The 16,164-nt window shown below is 37.3% G+C and overlaps 1 protein-coding gene across 2 annotated transcripts in view; it reads right to left on the bottom strand.

Moving 5' to 3' along the window:
• PTK2 (protein tyrosine kinase 2) overlaps positions 1-16,164 on the bottom strand; it is a 160,335-nt gene that overhangs the window by 79,606 nt on the left and 64,565 nt on the right. For both annotated transcript variants that reach the window (XM_009888170.1, XM_009888171.1), the window contains 7 exons: positions 15,412-15,491; positions 13,790-13,852; positions 9,185-9,239; positions 4,731-4,871; positions 3,940-4,017; positions 2,868-2,975; positions 1,472-1,589 (listed from right to left, as the gene is read on the bottom strand). In XM_009888170.1, the coding sequence (XP_009886472.1) occupies positions 1,472-1,589; positions 2,868-2,975; positions 3,940-4,017; positions 4,731-4,871; positions 9,185-9,239; positions 13,790-13,852; positions 15,412-15,491 (643 nt within the window). The remainder of the gene's footprint in view (positions 1-1,471; positions 1,590-2,867; positions 2,976-3,939; positions 4,018-4,730; positions 4,872-9,184; positions 9,240-13,789; positions 13,853-15,411; positions 15,492-16,164) is intronic.

Genomic DNA, 16,164 nt, shown 5'->3' with positions numbered 1-16,164 from the left:
AAGGGCAACCAAGATGATTGAGGGAGTGGAGCATCTCCCTTATGAGGAAAGGCTGAGAGAGCTGCGACTCTTTAGCCTGGAGAAGAGAAGGCTGAGGGGAGACCTCATTATTGCTTACAAATATCCAAAGGGTGGGTTGAAGGAGGATGGAGCCAGACTCTTCTCAGTGGTTCCCAGTGACAGGACGAGGGGCAATGGGTGCAAGTTGGAACATAGGAAGTTCCGTTCCAACACACGGAAAAACTTCTTTACAGTTGGGGTGACAGAGCAGTGGCACAGACTGCCCAGGGAGGTGGTGGAGTCTCCTTCTCTGGAGATTTTCAAAACCCGCCTGGATGCAGTCCTGAGTAATGTGCTCCGGGCAATCCTGCTTTAGCAGGGGAGTGGGACTAGATGATCTCTAGAGGTCCCTTCCAACTCTGAAAATTCCGTGATTCTGTGATCTAACACCTTACAATCACATTTTTTCATGACTGAATGACCAAATCTCAGGTTTTTTTCCTGTTTTCCTGCCACGCCCAGGCAGGATGCTATGTATGGGCCTCGGAAAGACCTGAACTATGTCAGTAATGTTACCCCATTTAAACAACAACAGCAGACCAGGGAAAACCAGTGGCACAGAAAAGCAAAAGCATGGCTAAAAAGGGACTCAGCTTTAGACTGGAGACCTTCTGGGATGGTTTGTCTGCTTTCTTGTGTTACAAATAGGGAGAAGGAAACAGTTTATTCATCGTTTAAGATACCAAAATGTTGGATTGATTTCCAGAAGTAACGATCAGTTCAGGAAGACAGAAATTTCCATTCTTAAGCAGCTTTGCCTAGGTGTTTTCCAGTAATCAAAGCTGGCTGAAATTACAAATTCTAATTAAATTTAATTAAAATTCTGCCTTTAAGGTTAGGTGTACCAGCACCCTGGTCTCACTGCTTGTGGGTCGCTACAAAAACAACTGATCAGTACTACACAATACGTATCTCTGCTTGAGTTCTATTTTATGAGAAAGGCTCATGAGACTTCTCTTGAAGTTTTTATTTTTTAAACAGAGATGTTTTGAGTACCCAGAAGGAAGGCAGAAATTTTAAAAAATTATCATGAGTCAGAACCTTATCCAGCTTCATTCTGACCAACCTCTCTGAACATAACTTGTATATTAGGTAATCACATTTCAAGACAACGTGTCCTTCTTAGGAGTGCCTTTAATTACAATTTATTTACATCTGCTAGTTAAGTTCACAATAGTGTAAAGCAACAATTACTGAAAACTAGTCTAAATTATCAGCCATTAAGTAATTTTTGATGGAGTGACGTTTACTATCAGTGTCTCTCATAACAAAAACATCTCACGGTTCCTTCCTGAAAGACAAGAGCCCCCAAGTCAGGTTTTTGCTGATACCTTGTGTCTTCTACTCAAATGCAAAATAATCTGTCAGTAGATACGAGCATAGAAACTACCAGAACGAAACATCTCCTTACCTTTCTGTGGCCTGATAATAAAAGATTGCGTAGCTCCATTCACCAGTCGGCAGTATCCGTCTATCAAGTCAGCCATATTCTCTGCAATGGTTAAGGATGGCGCCGTCACTGTCAGAGGCTAAAGAAGGAAAAAACAAGGCACCAACAAAGATGTATTATTGTAGTTGCAAACACTGAGTAGAACAGCTGTGTCATTGCATCAGAACTTTACATACACTCGCAAACAGTAAACAGAAAAATGCGTGTGAGAAAGAACTACCAGATTCTTGCTGTGCCTTTTATGCAGCGAATTTGAAACACGAGGTTCAGAAAGCACAGCTGCTAAAATCCTCCACTCAGACGTAATATTAATCTGGGCTTTTAAGCGGCTTGCTAGCTAAACTTTCAGTCAACCACTGCTCATTACAACTGCTATGATTTTCACGGCTATAGTTATGACAATGCTGAAGAAGCTGCTTATTCCTTAAAGGTCTTATAGGTGGTACCTTTTTTCCACCCTTTTGCAGCAATTTATTTTTTGCCCTAAAAAGTAACCTTCCTAATTTCAAAAAAAGGTGAAAATAATAATAAAAAAATACAGACAGTGCAAAAGATGTGACATACAGACAAGCTATTCACTTTAATACCACCAACATTCAGCATCCTCTGCACAGATTTGCCAACTTGCTCCCCAGTCCTTCTGTGATCGTTTGCCGGTGCATTGGACCAAGGAAAAGACTTGATTTCACTTCCAGCTCTGCCTCCACGTAATATGAGGGAACGAATTTTCCCTCTTTCACATTTCCCCTTTCCACAAAAGTGAAATTGCTCCTTTTCCTCTTTAGAGCATAGCATCATATACATATGCAGGCTACTATCAAGCCTGCACTTAAGGGCTGGTATTTTTGAATTAAGCTTTTTTACAAATTTCTAAGTATATAAGCACAAGATGCAAAACCTAAAACATGTAATGAGCTCTAAATCTATTTTAAAAATGTTATATTAAAAAAAATATTAAAAAATTTTTACAAATCTATTTTAAATGATGACTGCTTACACTCAACTTCCCTTTCCTCTTAAAGAACAAGAAAAATCAAGCTGCATTATTCCCGGAATGTAAAATTTTAAAATATAATGCACTGGTTATAACTACAGGAGGAGCAAGAGAGTTTAACAATAACTGAAGTCTTCATACACACACAGAGGGAGGCAGTCCCCAGCTTAAACATGCACGTACAAAAGTGAAGTATACTTTTAGCATACCATAATTACGCTGACAGTAGGAAAATCCAGAATGAAGTTACAGACCAGAACAGAAGTACAATACACAGAATATCTTCATTAAGAGTATACTATTCTCCACTCCTTCCCAGGAAAACCAAAGCTAGGAAGTTTATCACAACCGTCAATGTCATACCTCAGGTGCACCCGCTATCTTGAGTTGCAACATCCCTTTTCTGTCCTTGTCTTCACTGTTTGAATACTGAATAGTTTGCACTTGATTAAAGTCTGCTAGATGAGTTGGCTGCAGAAAGGCAATGGAAAAAAGTAGGGAAAATTTCAAAATTACAGCAAAATACTTAGCTGTTATTCTTGATGTTGCAAACGCACGTGTAGAATTTGATCTCCAAATTACAGTTGTAGAAGTCCGTTCCTCTGTTTCTTTCTACAGTTTCGTTAGGCTTTAGCTAATAACATAGCCACAGCATTTGCAAAATGAAACCAAGCGCCCAGTTTGCCTACAGAGGTCACTGTTGAGTAACTCCAGGCACATGATGAAGTACATCGTGGAAACAACCTCTTGCAGGTCAGACATACTCAACAGTTACCCACATGGAGCACGCACTCACAGCGTACTGAACATCCAGCAGACTGCTGTACAAGGTATGTTCTTACAGCCAGCTACGTATTCCTCATCTCCAAAACCTTCCACTACCTTTGAATGAATTTCAACAGAAGTTGGGCATGGACTCAAATTAACTCATGACTGTAAAGGTCCCAAGCATTTTGCTGTGAGAACCTGTCTGAATATACCTCCTTGCACCATGGAGGAAATACTGTAACATAGCCCATATCAGGTAATCGAAAGGCTGTTAAAGGTATAAACTAAAGCAAATAAGCCAGCAATGACTGCACAAATGCTCAACACTGATTTAACAAGCTCTTCTTTTACACATTCCTAAGAAAGAAGAGAACAATTCAGAATAATTTTCATGTTCCATTGTTAAAAAGTCACCACTAATGCTTCAAATTCTGCAAGCAAGCACTTCACTGGGGACAAAAGCCAACAAATTCAGTGCTAAGGCTGACACCATCTCTCTACTAAACCCAAGTGCATTTTCTCCGATCCCAAATCATGAGTTAGTATCTGAGTAACAGCTCAGATACTCAAAGATTAGACTTGCCATTCCCCTTTGTGTGAAGTTCAGTAGACAACAGGTCATGGTTGTTAAGACAGTAACTGAGAAAGAAAACCGAAGTAGACTTACATTTGCACCCTTGTCTGTAAGGTAACTGATTCCTTCTTCTGGACCAATTGCCAGTTCCACTGAAATAATCCAGCTTGACTTCGGAATCGAAGGAGAAAGACGGGGCAAAATTTCAATAGTAAGACAAGACCTTGCTATGAAACACTATCCTCCAATATTACAATTACAGTTTTCAGTAATTCACCCCCAGAAGCTTTTAAACTCTTCAAACAATTTAAAATATATTAAAATCAAGCAATTCTTTAAGTAGCAAAACTCCTCATGACTGGTTTCCTGGGGATCTGTGCTACTCAAAATGCATTTCCATGTGTTTTATCTTAGGTCTACACAAGAACTATATATTTCCTATATTTCCTCTTCACATGGACATTGATGTTCATGTTTAATTTCTACTCGAGTGTCTATTTTCACAGAGCTTGCAGACTTAAGGCCCTCTCTCAAAATTTGAAACTGGTAGAGACTAAAAGGCATTAAAGGAAAATTTACAAACAGAAGAAACCAGAAGTCTCATTTCCTCAAAAAAACAGGTTAAAAATTGCTTGACTTTCACAAACGAAGCACCAAGAAAGATACTTAATAATGTACAATTCTTACTCTACTAAGGAATGGTGTTTTTTAAACAGTCAACTGAGGAAGTTCTAAATAAAATCAATAAATATATTTTGTTGTTAATGAAATCCAAGGACCCGTCTCTACATCAAAACAGGAACTAAGCAAGCAATTAAGTTGCAGAACTAAGGAAAACCACTTAGACTCAGGTATTCTGGGGACCATCACATTCCTCTACTTACACCAAGAGCACACTTGAAGCATTCCTTGTCAAATCTGTACACTGGAGAGAGGATCTCAAAGAATTTCAAAATACTTTCTTCTCTATTGAGGTTGGCAAATTGTCGAAATGTTTGTTGGATTAATTTTCGTAGTGTTTTAGCCTGTGTATGAAAATGTTTAAAGATCGGTTATTTTAAATCTAATCAGCGACCGTGCATTTAAAGAGTTTCAGTCACTTAGTATCACTGTTTTTTTATCACTGAGACGCAGACCGTTTTCAAGAAAAAAAAGAAGCTTCAAAATATAAGTAATAGTTCTACCTTCTAACTTTTACTCGGGAACAAAATTATTTCTGCTATATATTATAGTGGGAATATTTAACTAATAACGTTTTGAATAAATTACAATAAAAATCAACATGTCAACCTTTGCCAGAATTATTTTTCCTAGATTCCTCATTTCTCCCAACTTCTTAACTGTGTACTAATACAAAACCACAGCAACCTACACCTTATTCTAGGTTTTAAACTTAAATCACCACTCTCTTATCTGGTAGTAACAACCCAACTGTAGCTGTATCTTAACCTCTCTGCACAATATCTCACACTATCCATAATATGGTGGATTCTTAAGTCTGATAATATGCAAAATAACTTCCATATAAAAAGATAAAATTTAGATAGTAAATTAAAGATCAAGGTAAATGTAAACCAAACATTTAAATTAAACTATTTTAACTATATTTCATATTTTATTAACTGTCTTCAGGGTACAAATAACCACTTAGAGCAGCAGAAATCATCCTCCCAACATCTGGAACAGTGGGACAGAGCAAGACGCCTAATTACATATCCTGAAAAATAAAGTACGTAGAAGATAGAAGCAGGCTTTCAAACAACTGCATTAAAAAAAAATAAACTAATAAAAAAAAATAAACTAAGAGTTATGAAAAGCGAAGTATCTGCTTGTACATAATGTATAATCCCTGGGAAGGCTGCCACTCATACGAAAATAGAAACAGAATCTGAAAAGCAATCTCTTTAACATGCCCCAAAACTGAACAAGCAATCAAGAATCCTGAATAAAAACATCTGTTTCTAAACAGCAGAATTCAGCTAGACAGAAGTGCAGTGCCTTCTCCTCATCTGTCCTAATCTTAAGAATCATAGAATCATTTTGGTTGGAAAAGATCGAAGAGCACAGGTCTGCTCTGAAAGTGTTGTAGGACCAGATGACCCATTGTTTTTTCATCACTGTTTGCATCTCATGATGCCAAATTGTCAAAACCAAACACACATCTATTCTTCTTCCCTCTGCCAAAGCTTGACCCGTATCTAAAGTGACTGAATAGGTTTAAAAAAACCCCTAGTAATAAGCGTTTCTAACATATCTTCCAACTAACAACAATGATGGAGGGCAAAACCCTGCTTATTTTTGCAATATGTCAAGGTTAAGTAAGACAGGAATTATCATTGTTCCTCTACCAAAACATATCTGAATGTCCTATTGTAACAGCATTAAAACTTCATTCTTTCACCTTGCCTATAACAGCTCCAGGCACTACACAAATATAAACTTCCTTTTGTCGTTAGCACTCCCAGTCAGATTAGGCATTCATTTTTAGCAAGCTTGTAAAGAACATTCAGAACTCTAAATAGCCAGAATTTTTTTAAAGGAGTGTTCAGAAAAGAGTTCCTCCAACAGCAGTGATCCAAGGGGAGTTGCATATTCACCTACCAAATGATGATCAGTTTTACACCACCACGTGTATGGGTTGAAAAAACCCCTCAACTCAGCACGTAACCGTTATAAAGTTAACGGAGAAATCTGCCATTTTGTTGTAATTTCACATTACTGTGTCATTTCAGCAGTACCTTTTACCAGCTGTTACGTAGATCATTACAACAGGCTGCAGATACTCAGGCAGGATAAAGAAAGCATCTGGCAGTCCGGAGACCTCCTACTGCACCCAGAGCTGCCTCTGACTTTGTTAGGACTCAGACATACCATACCGGACCTTTCTGTTATATTCCTTTTTATAGAGAAAAACGAACATTAAAGGAATTGAAGACCTTAAGCTTAACTGAACACCTGGCAAATACCAGGAGCGAGACACTGTAAAAAGAAAAAAATCTGCTAGCTCAAGTTGTCCCAAGTATTTCAGCCACTCAGATGTTTATTCTGCCCACGGTTTGCTCTCCTGGCCTGTTTAAGCATCATCTTGCCTTCCATGCATAATGGTATATGTTATCTGGCTCTTTTAAGGCCACAAGGAAGACTTACTCTTCACTTCAAGATCATTAATAAGGTGTAACCAGAGAAAGCCAGTTCACAAAACACACCTCTTCCAGAAGAGAAAAGAGCCATTTATGAAAAATACCGCAAATGACAACTTCAAGGGAAAGAATCTCAAAAATTTACTCTTAAAATAATTTCCTAAGAACATCTTTTTTTTTTTTTTTCTCTCAGCTTTTGCTCAAGGTATGCTCTAGACCGACGGGGAAGACGCCTAATTTGCAAACTAAACACAATCCAGTTTACATCCATTTCCCCGTATCTCCCTCGCCCCCCAACTGTTGGTTCGGTGTAAGTCGATGTTTTTCCCCGTGGTGTTTGCACACTGGCTACACCGACAGGCAGAGAGCACAGCTTAGCAGTCCCGTCATCTCGCAGGCACCATCCACGAAGCGCGACGCAGGAAGGCTTCTTACTCTTCTCCAGTGAAGTAGCGAAAATGGAAGGCCTGTTGACTCAGTAACTTTTGCTCAGTGCTTGAATTCGGCTGACTTACTCTTTCTTGAACACGGACAGACAGAACTATTTCCAGTATATATGAGATACAGTGCACTGTCCAATGAATTTTATGTTTCCTCCTGGAGAAACCTCCCTGGACACCTCCTGGGATAGCGCCTGCTTCTTCTACAGCATTATGTCTCACAATCACTCTGTCATCAGCTAATATATAGCTGTCTTAAACTCCTGACTTTTTAAAATTTATTTAATGAGCTCCCCAAATAAAGCTGAACTTTCTGGTTTTAAACCCCTGTACATCACCTCATACTTGGCACTGTTAAATATTTTGATTTTCATTTTTCCAGGCTTCTTGTCTTCTTTTACAGTGATATTCGCTGTAGAGCCGGCATCTCCTAAATGTTTAACATCAACAGATTTGATTACCACTGCACCACACTCTAAACTTTACCTCTCTAATAGAGAGAAATAGTTAATTTTATATTTTACGGCCATCAGGAGCCCTCCTTTGCCTGCCAGTTCAAAGTAATTTATCTTCACATAGTGAAAGAGTCATTTAATCATTTGAATCAATCCCAGATCATTTTTAATAGGGATTTCATTTTCATTAAAAAGCAGACCCATTTTTCCTCTTCATATGTCCAACACTTTATTCACGTCTTTGCGAGGTTCTACTCAGCTTCACCTTCTGGCAATCCTCGCTACTTCCTTCTGCTGTTCTCTCCATCTCATGATTTCTAAAGAGCAATTTTCTTTGTTGGTCAGTTTTCTGGCTCTGTAATACCATTTTTGGAGGCAGTTATTCATTCTTTTACATCTGGAGCCTTTCACCACAGTTCCTCCCGTTAGAAGAGAATACAGTTTCAGATAATTGCTTAAATTAAAATGCAGAGGGATTACTTAAATCCACTTGACTTCATTAGCTTCTGATTTTCAAAAGTCTTTTGAAACAAAACCCCTTCATGACAGACCTTTTCTGTTTATCCATTTAAATCACAAAGTAGAAACTCTCTAAATCTGAAGTTGAATTCTATTATTTCTATAAAACCATCACTGCTAACCTAATCCAGCTCTGAAATACCAATTTATGATTTATACTTTCACGTACAAATGGTAAGAGATATTTTCCCAAGACATTCATATCAAGAGAGCTATAGCTGTAAAAATACTTGGTGACCATTCTTAATCCCCTCCCCCCTTTTCAAAACATGTCAAGAAAAATTTGCATTTTTTACTCTGGGAACATATGGACTTCAGTGGAAGCGAGATTCGACTAACATTTACAGTCTTAAGTAGGATTAACATAAGTGGAAATTACTGGAAATCTTCCTTGAATGAGTCGGATACAGCCTTGAGCAAGGAAGGCAGAATATGGTTCATAGAGTCGCCACTAAAAATATGCTGTTTTCTTATATGCCCCCCTCCTCTTTCTCCAGAAATTTCATTTCTCTTTTAGGGGGAAGAAAAAAAATAAGGTATTTCATACTAAAGGATCCTAAAGATTTGTTTTGAACTTTTGCCCACGAGGTTTGAGTGAGGGGCAGAGCTGTCCCTCTCTCACAATAGCTCAGTGAGGCCACGTAAATCACTGCTATCTCAGTTCCGTCGGCACAGCTGCACAGCCATTCCCTTACAACTGTACAGTGAAAATGATAATGAAATTTTCAGATTTCTGACACTGATTTTTTTTTAGTAATATACAAATGACTGGAACTATAATTACCTTCACTGAATCTAGTAAACTCTTCGGAAAAAAACGTCTTAACCCAACATCTTTCCTGAAACAAAAACACACACAGCATTAACATAAAAAACATTGTGCAATATTACAGTGCTCTTTTTCAGCGTAGTGTTTTGGGGTTTGTTTTGTTTTTTAACCATCACATGCAATACAGTAACTGATTTTCATAGTAAGGTCCTTGACAATCTCAAGAGTGACAAACCCAGTAATATTAAAATACTAACCACAGCCACCCCACAGCAAGTGGGGGACAGCAGTATCTTCCAGTTTAAACTCAAAAGGATATCACATTTACAACAGGTACCTGGTGTGGAAAGTGTATTATTTGAAATGTTGAAACAGAGAAGTTTTGAGAATAAAACCTATTGTTTGTAGGTTTTAATAACTTTACAGCATGTAGTAAGCTGAGAAGGGAACAACATGAAAATGCAAATTCTAATAAATATCTATTAGAATTGAGTAGGAGATACAACATAAAAGAAAGAATTTCTCATGACCTCAGCTCAGTAAGCATGTTGACTGCTGTTCCACTGTTTTACCCTTTGCAGGACTATAATTAAAGTGGATTTTTTTTCGTTTCTACTGTCACTTTTTCCTCATATTGAGCGTCTAACATTAAAATTCCCAGCTTTTTATTGCAAGTAATCTCACTTTTTGCATCCATAAATCAGGATCCTAATTCTGTCTGTGAGCTCAGATTTCGCACTGAATTAAATCAAGCTCACCTCCACACTTATAACTAGGGCTGCAGCCCTAATTTGAAATCCAGAGCCATAAAGATTAAATATTCTCACTGCTCAGATGTGCTGCACCCAGCTCATGTCTGACACGTGTATGTATCACTACAACTAAACATTAGCTTCAAGAAAGATGCCCGAGAAGTTGCCAGAGATATGTTAGTGCAGAAGATGATCGTTATGCAACCAGGTATAGCAGAAGTTGCGTGACCGTGAGCCAGCTGTATAATATTAGCAGAAAATTTGCATGAGAAAAAGGAAAAACTAAAAGAAAAACGTAAATAGGAAAAGGACTTCTATCCTTGCCTCTCAAAGGCGTTACTGACTTTTCCTTTAAATTTAAGAGGTTACAATCTCTTTTAACATACACGCTTATCTGCTTCTGAAATGAGTATGAAAGAAAGCTTTCCATGACTGCATGCTTTGAACATAAGCAGAAATACATCTGGAATTCTTACATTTGGCCAAAAAAAAAAGAAAAGCCGCTAGCGAGCTTGAGATATACAGTATGTATTTACTGCTACCTAACAGCGCAAGAAGGCGGCCAACATTAAAGTCAATATCAAAAGCTTACTCAAAATAATAAACCAGGGTATTTTTAAAGCTCGCCAAAGACAAGTAGTATACAATTTCACAAAACATACTAAAAACATCCTCAACTAAAAGAGGAGCAGAACATTCACGGGCAGCAGCGAACGCTGGCATCTGTGCAATGACAGTAAGCTGAAAGATTATAAAACTTTCATAAATGTTAATTCCTTTGATGCATTTCTTCTCAAATGCAAATGATATGCAGTTTATCATCCCACACAGTTAAATAAACCTAACACGCTATTACCATCTAAATAACATGCAAAGACATTTTGACAAGGAATATATTAGTTTAACATTAAGCATTTGAGAGAGAAATGGTGTTTTCAAAACCGAAGCACCCTACATCACTCCAGTATTACTCAATTTAACAGTACTGCAGCACACGGCTGCGACAATCTGACTCGGTTCATCATTAAGAGAGTTGCAGAGTAGCCTTTTGTACAGATCTGTATGTAACAAATTCAGAAGAAATTCTTATGCAGAGTACAACAAAACACAGCTCAATAAAATTTGTTAATAAAGCATATCCTGCGTTTAACTGAGACTGCAAATTTATTTACTGGAGGAGAATTTAAAGTAAGAAGCGTAGAGATTTAATGCCATGGTCCATAACAAATTATGGGTACCTATAAGTAAGAAAATAAGCATTGGAAATTGGACCACACAACCAGTTTTAAACACACAACCCTTCAAACCTCTTCCCTTCCCTCCTCAGCTGCACTGCGTGGGGTAAAATGGCCAATTTGGGATACACACCAACTCAGTCCTCCAGATTCAGAATCTCAGACATCTGTTTTCTGATTGCCAGTAAGAGATAATTAGTAGCGAGATCCTGGTTCATACAGTTCTACTACAGCTTTGTATTTAACCTCATCTACTCCATCCTACTGGTGGGCTTAACTGTAAATTTATTTTTTTTTTAATGTATAAACTTCAATAGGATTAATAAAATACCAACTACAGATAGATGATGCTGCTTGTCATATAATGATAAGGAGCTTTAGGCAACATATATGTCTATTTCTATATTTCATCTCAATTGAAGTTACAACAAAAAAGTAACATTAGATTAACATAATAGACTTTAACATGCTATTTACAAAACTGTGGCTGCAGCTGTTCCTTCATATAGCTCCCACTTTTGTACTTGTAATTATCCCTGCTCTACGCTAGCAGGCATCAAGTTTATTATGAAAAAATTCTTCTTTCATTACATGAAGGCCCAACTATTAAAGGCTACTTAACAGTTTGATTCCCTCTACCATTTCCCATCCAGATTTGGTCTTGTATGAAAATCCGATCAAAGATGAATATACATCAAATAGACATCTGACAAAGACAGGCGAGAAGCAATCACACTAAATGCAAAAAAGTGTCATTTAAAAATTGCACTCAGCTGGTTAAGTGCTTCATGATGTACTAAAACTAGCAAAAAAAACCCCAAACCCAAACCACCCAAACAAACAAAAAGCCTCACTTGAGAAATAAACATTACTTGTGTAGATAAACCTTTATAAGCTATTAAGGTGGTAAGAGTGAATGAATAAATTTTGGGGTTCTCTGACACTTTTTGCAGACTCTTACTAGCTTACAATTATCTATAGCCACTTTAAGGTGCTTTTATCCTTCATCTCTCCCAGCTGAATTCCATATAAAAAATTTTGCTTGTCAAAAAAAAATACTCTTGAAGTACACGATTCTACATTTCCAATTTTGCATGGCATTAAAATGTTACATTTTGCATATCAGGGTTTTACTTCACTGTGTCTTTCACAGCACCAATTAAGTTATTTCCTACCAAAACCGTTACTGCTTGGAAAACACATGCACTGAAAGAAACACATCACTGTGAAACTGGAAGCAGCCCCTTACAGAGTCCTCCAGGAACCTGTTACAATTATTAATTAATACTTCGCGTCATCTGTTACGACCCTTGTTTCCTTTGTCTCACTCTGTCCAACGCTGTTCACCTAATTCCTAACGTTTGTAGCTTACGAGTTGCTAAATAACTGGCTTAAAAATACCTTTCTTTAGTTCTTGCTGGAACACATGTAAACTGTAACCACTGTAACTCACAAGCTCCCTTTTCCTGAAGAAGATGACACGGCATCAGAATTTCTCCAGGTCTTTCAAATCTTTTTTAGATCACCTTTTAGCCTTGCCTATCTGCTTATTCTGTTCATCTTTATTAGTCCTTTTTGTCTGCAGTTCCTCAACCAGGGTATTTCTACCAGTAGCTACTGACAGAAAACTAAAGTCCTTCAGGAAAACCCAAATTCAAACAAAACCAAAGCTTTAAAAATTCTGCCGAGATAGAGGAGCACTACATAAATAAGAAGACAATTCATTTAAGTTATCTGTACCTATTACAATCACATGGTTTCCTCAAAAATCTTTGTGAACTTATTCATTGTGATGAAAAATCTTATCTTCCACCTCCAAATTCTCTAATTTCATACCTCTAAAAGTTAGCACGCGTCTTATTAAAAATAAAAAAATAACAGAGATGTCACTGCTACACCAACCTTCTATCTCAATTTTATGTTAAACTGTACAGTATTTTTTCAGAAAGTTAATTCGTCGTGAAGCACAAATCATTGGTGTATGTATTTATGAAACTTTTTCCACTAAATTAATACAAATAAAACCAGTTTTCAGTCCCTGAAGCTTCTAAAAGACTTTGGATTGTTTGGACCGAAGCCATCTTCTGTACAACGTGATTAAATAAACAAAATACTTTCGGTATAAGGATGCTTCTCGGTCTTCTTAAAATTTGTGATACAGAGATAAGTAAACTTGCTAATTGCAAGGTCGCAATTCAGGAAACCCACATACTGAGCAAACAGAAGAAAAAACAATACCACAAACATTTTAAAGTAACTCAAACTTTACACCAGATGAGTCACAACTGAAGAATGCAGCTATGCACAGACAACCATCTAGAAACAGAATCACCTTAGAACTAGACTTGATGAACCAACCCATAAATGTTAGCAAAATTGCAAAAAATCACAGTAAGCCTCATGATCAAGTTTAAGCAACTGCAACCCTGTTTCCCTGGACCAGAGTTAAAGCTGCTCCTCCTACTTCTAGACCTTGCTAGGTTTCATCATTCTGTTCTTATATTAAAGCACTCAAAGATCTCAATAAACTTCATGGAACAAAAAATTAAAACAGAAACGTTCTGTTAATAAACTGAATTTAATGTCCCTGCTTAAGAAACAGTTCAAAACTCAAGCTAGAACACAATACTTACTCTAACACTTCATAGTTGGACTTCTTTTCTAGTGCATTGCCTCTCATCTCTCCGTAGGATCTCCTGAAGTCAGGAAAAATATTTGAAAGTGACAATTACTGGATGATCCAGATTAAAACTACAACATCAACGTAGTCATATCTTTCAGAGACTTACCATTAGAAAACACCGGCAGAATGAATTCAAATATAAAAATTAGTACATTATTCTCCTCCCTCAACAGATCAGATTTTTATTTTACAAAATAATTTCACGTATGGAACACTACACAGGAGTATAGCAGTACTTTTCAAGACCACTATTAAACCAGTTTAACTACGCTGCTCCCAAAGAAGTGATTTAACCTGCCCTTCAGCAGCTCTGTTCTACCTCCGACAGTATCTCCCTCCTCTGCAACAGCACTCGTGTCTGGGCGTGTAACAGGGAGAACCAGAGGAAGCAGGGGATGAGGAAAGCCAACAGTTTCAATCCAGACAGGTTCACGTTAAAAAATAAATTAATAAATAAATCAAGAATGAGTGGCTGTTGTTGGGAGAGGGCTGGGATCATGGTTTTCACTGAGAAAGGGGACGAGTAACGCTTATGGTAAGACAGTCTCAGCAGTCATCTACTAGAACTATCTCACGAAAATGCTCCGAAGAGCCGTGGCATGAGAACCATGGAAAGCAGAACTTGGCTGACAAAATAATCATGGATTATTATATTAATTACATGTCTTGAAATAAGGCAGCAGCTATTTTATGAGCGCGTAAGGAGTTTGCAGTTACACAAAGAAGTTTTGTTTTCTCTGGGGCTACTGGCAAAACTTAGAGCAAAGACATCACGTTCTCCTTCGATACCTAGGCAATTCCATAAGCCTAAATTTTGTTTTATTTTGGAAAGTACTGTTCAAAGGACACGTTTATTCTCTGCTAACAAGTTTACATTTGCCATTAAATTCTTATCAATATTACTTCTTTCCTAATCTCCCTGTGCGAGACAACAGCATAACTAAAGCAAATGTTTCAGGCTGGAAATTCTCCACAAATTATCAAAACCCAAAACATGCATTTCAAAAGCTGTGCTGGGAGCTCTCTCAAGGATCTCTTAATCTGATAAATTTATCTTTATTTTCCAGCTGTCTACACAGTTGACGAGAACATCAAAAACACCCAAAAGAATCCTCAAGATTTAATCATTTGAAAATAGCACATTAAAAATTGAGTAAATGCAGAGAGGAAAGGTAGCAGTATTTATCTTTAATTACACTCTCTAGCTGTAGGATTTATATACGCACAATGACAAGACTATTTGCTAAATAACACCACAGATGCATTTTTTTTTAAGTATACTTCACTGTACTCTACAGGCCTTTGAATTATTCAGATGAAGAATTCACTCAAAAGGCAGGATCAAGAGGTAATTAATTAAAATTTTTAAATTAATGTTAATTTAAAATCACTAGAAATTGGTTACAATACAGTCTATTTAGTTTTACTTCAAACTACTATGTAGCAAAAAAGGTCTTACGATATTTTATTCAACTATGCTGGTCAGAAATCGATGAACTATAAGCAGTTTCAAAATTAATGTATATATTCAGTCAGAAACATGTTGAATAATAAATGAAATTATCAGCTTACCGGATTTCAAGGCAACCTAGTTTCAAAGCAATTTCCTGGTCCACTTGATCTGCTATTTCTAACATATAGTCATTTTTCACCTACAGCAAAAGAAGCAGGTACGCATCACAGAAAGATCAGTTCAGTTCCGATACAAACTAAAATACCGCCCAAGCAACTTTAGAATAAATATGTCTGAAGTTTAATTTTTTGGAATTACTATTTGCAATGCACGAAGAGGGAAAAAAAGAAGTTATCTTCATATTCTCCACAAATGAGCTACACTTTCGTAAGAAACCCATTTCAACTGCAATGAACTGGAATTTTCCTTATCTACATCAGTATTACCTATGATTTATTAAATATAATCAAAAACTTCACAGCAGGCTGAGCAGATGGTTGCATCTGCATTCAATATACATGAACGTATGCTGTATTCTTGAACCATCTTGGTCAACAGTTTTTAATTCTGTAGGTGCATCTAATAATGCATATAAACCAAACAAATGTCCACACATTACTGTAAAAATAATAATAGCAGCAAGTAAAAAGAGGAGTATGGGAAAATCATACTCCATACTGACTTAAAATAATGTTTGAACTAGCAAGAAGAAGAAACAAGAGTGAAACTAGATGGTTACCACCTACAGAAGGAAATAAAACAGGCCAAGGAGTGTGCTCTGACCCTGAGGCGGTCAAACGCTATGGCCACGTGGTCATCCCTCCTGAAGAGGATGGCTGGGCCAAACCAGCGTATTTGGGCCACTGGTGGCC

Source organism: Charadrius vociferus, unplaced genomic scaffold (genome assembly GCF_000708025.1).
Source record: "Charadrius vociferus isolate BGI_N301 unplaced genomic scaffold, ASM70802v2 scaffold276, whole genome shotgun sequence".
In the NCBI taxonomy this organism is placed as follows: domain Eukaryota; kingdom Metazoa; phylum Chordata; class Aves; order Charadriiformes; family Charadriidae; genus Charadrius; species Charadrius vociferus.
Note: the sequence above shows the minus strand (reverse complement) of the source record. Positions and strands in the feature narration are given on the sequence as shown.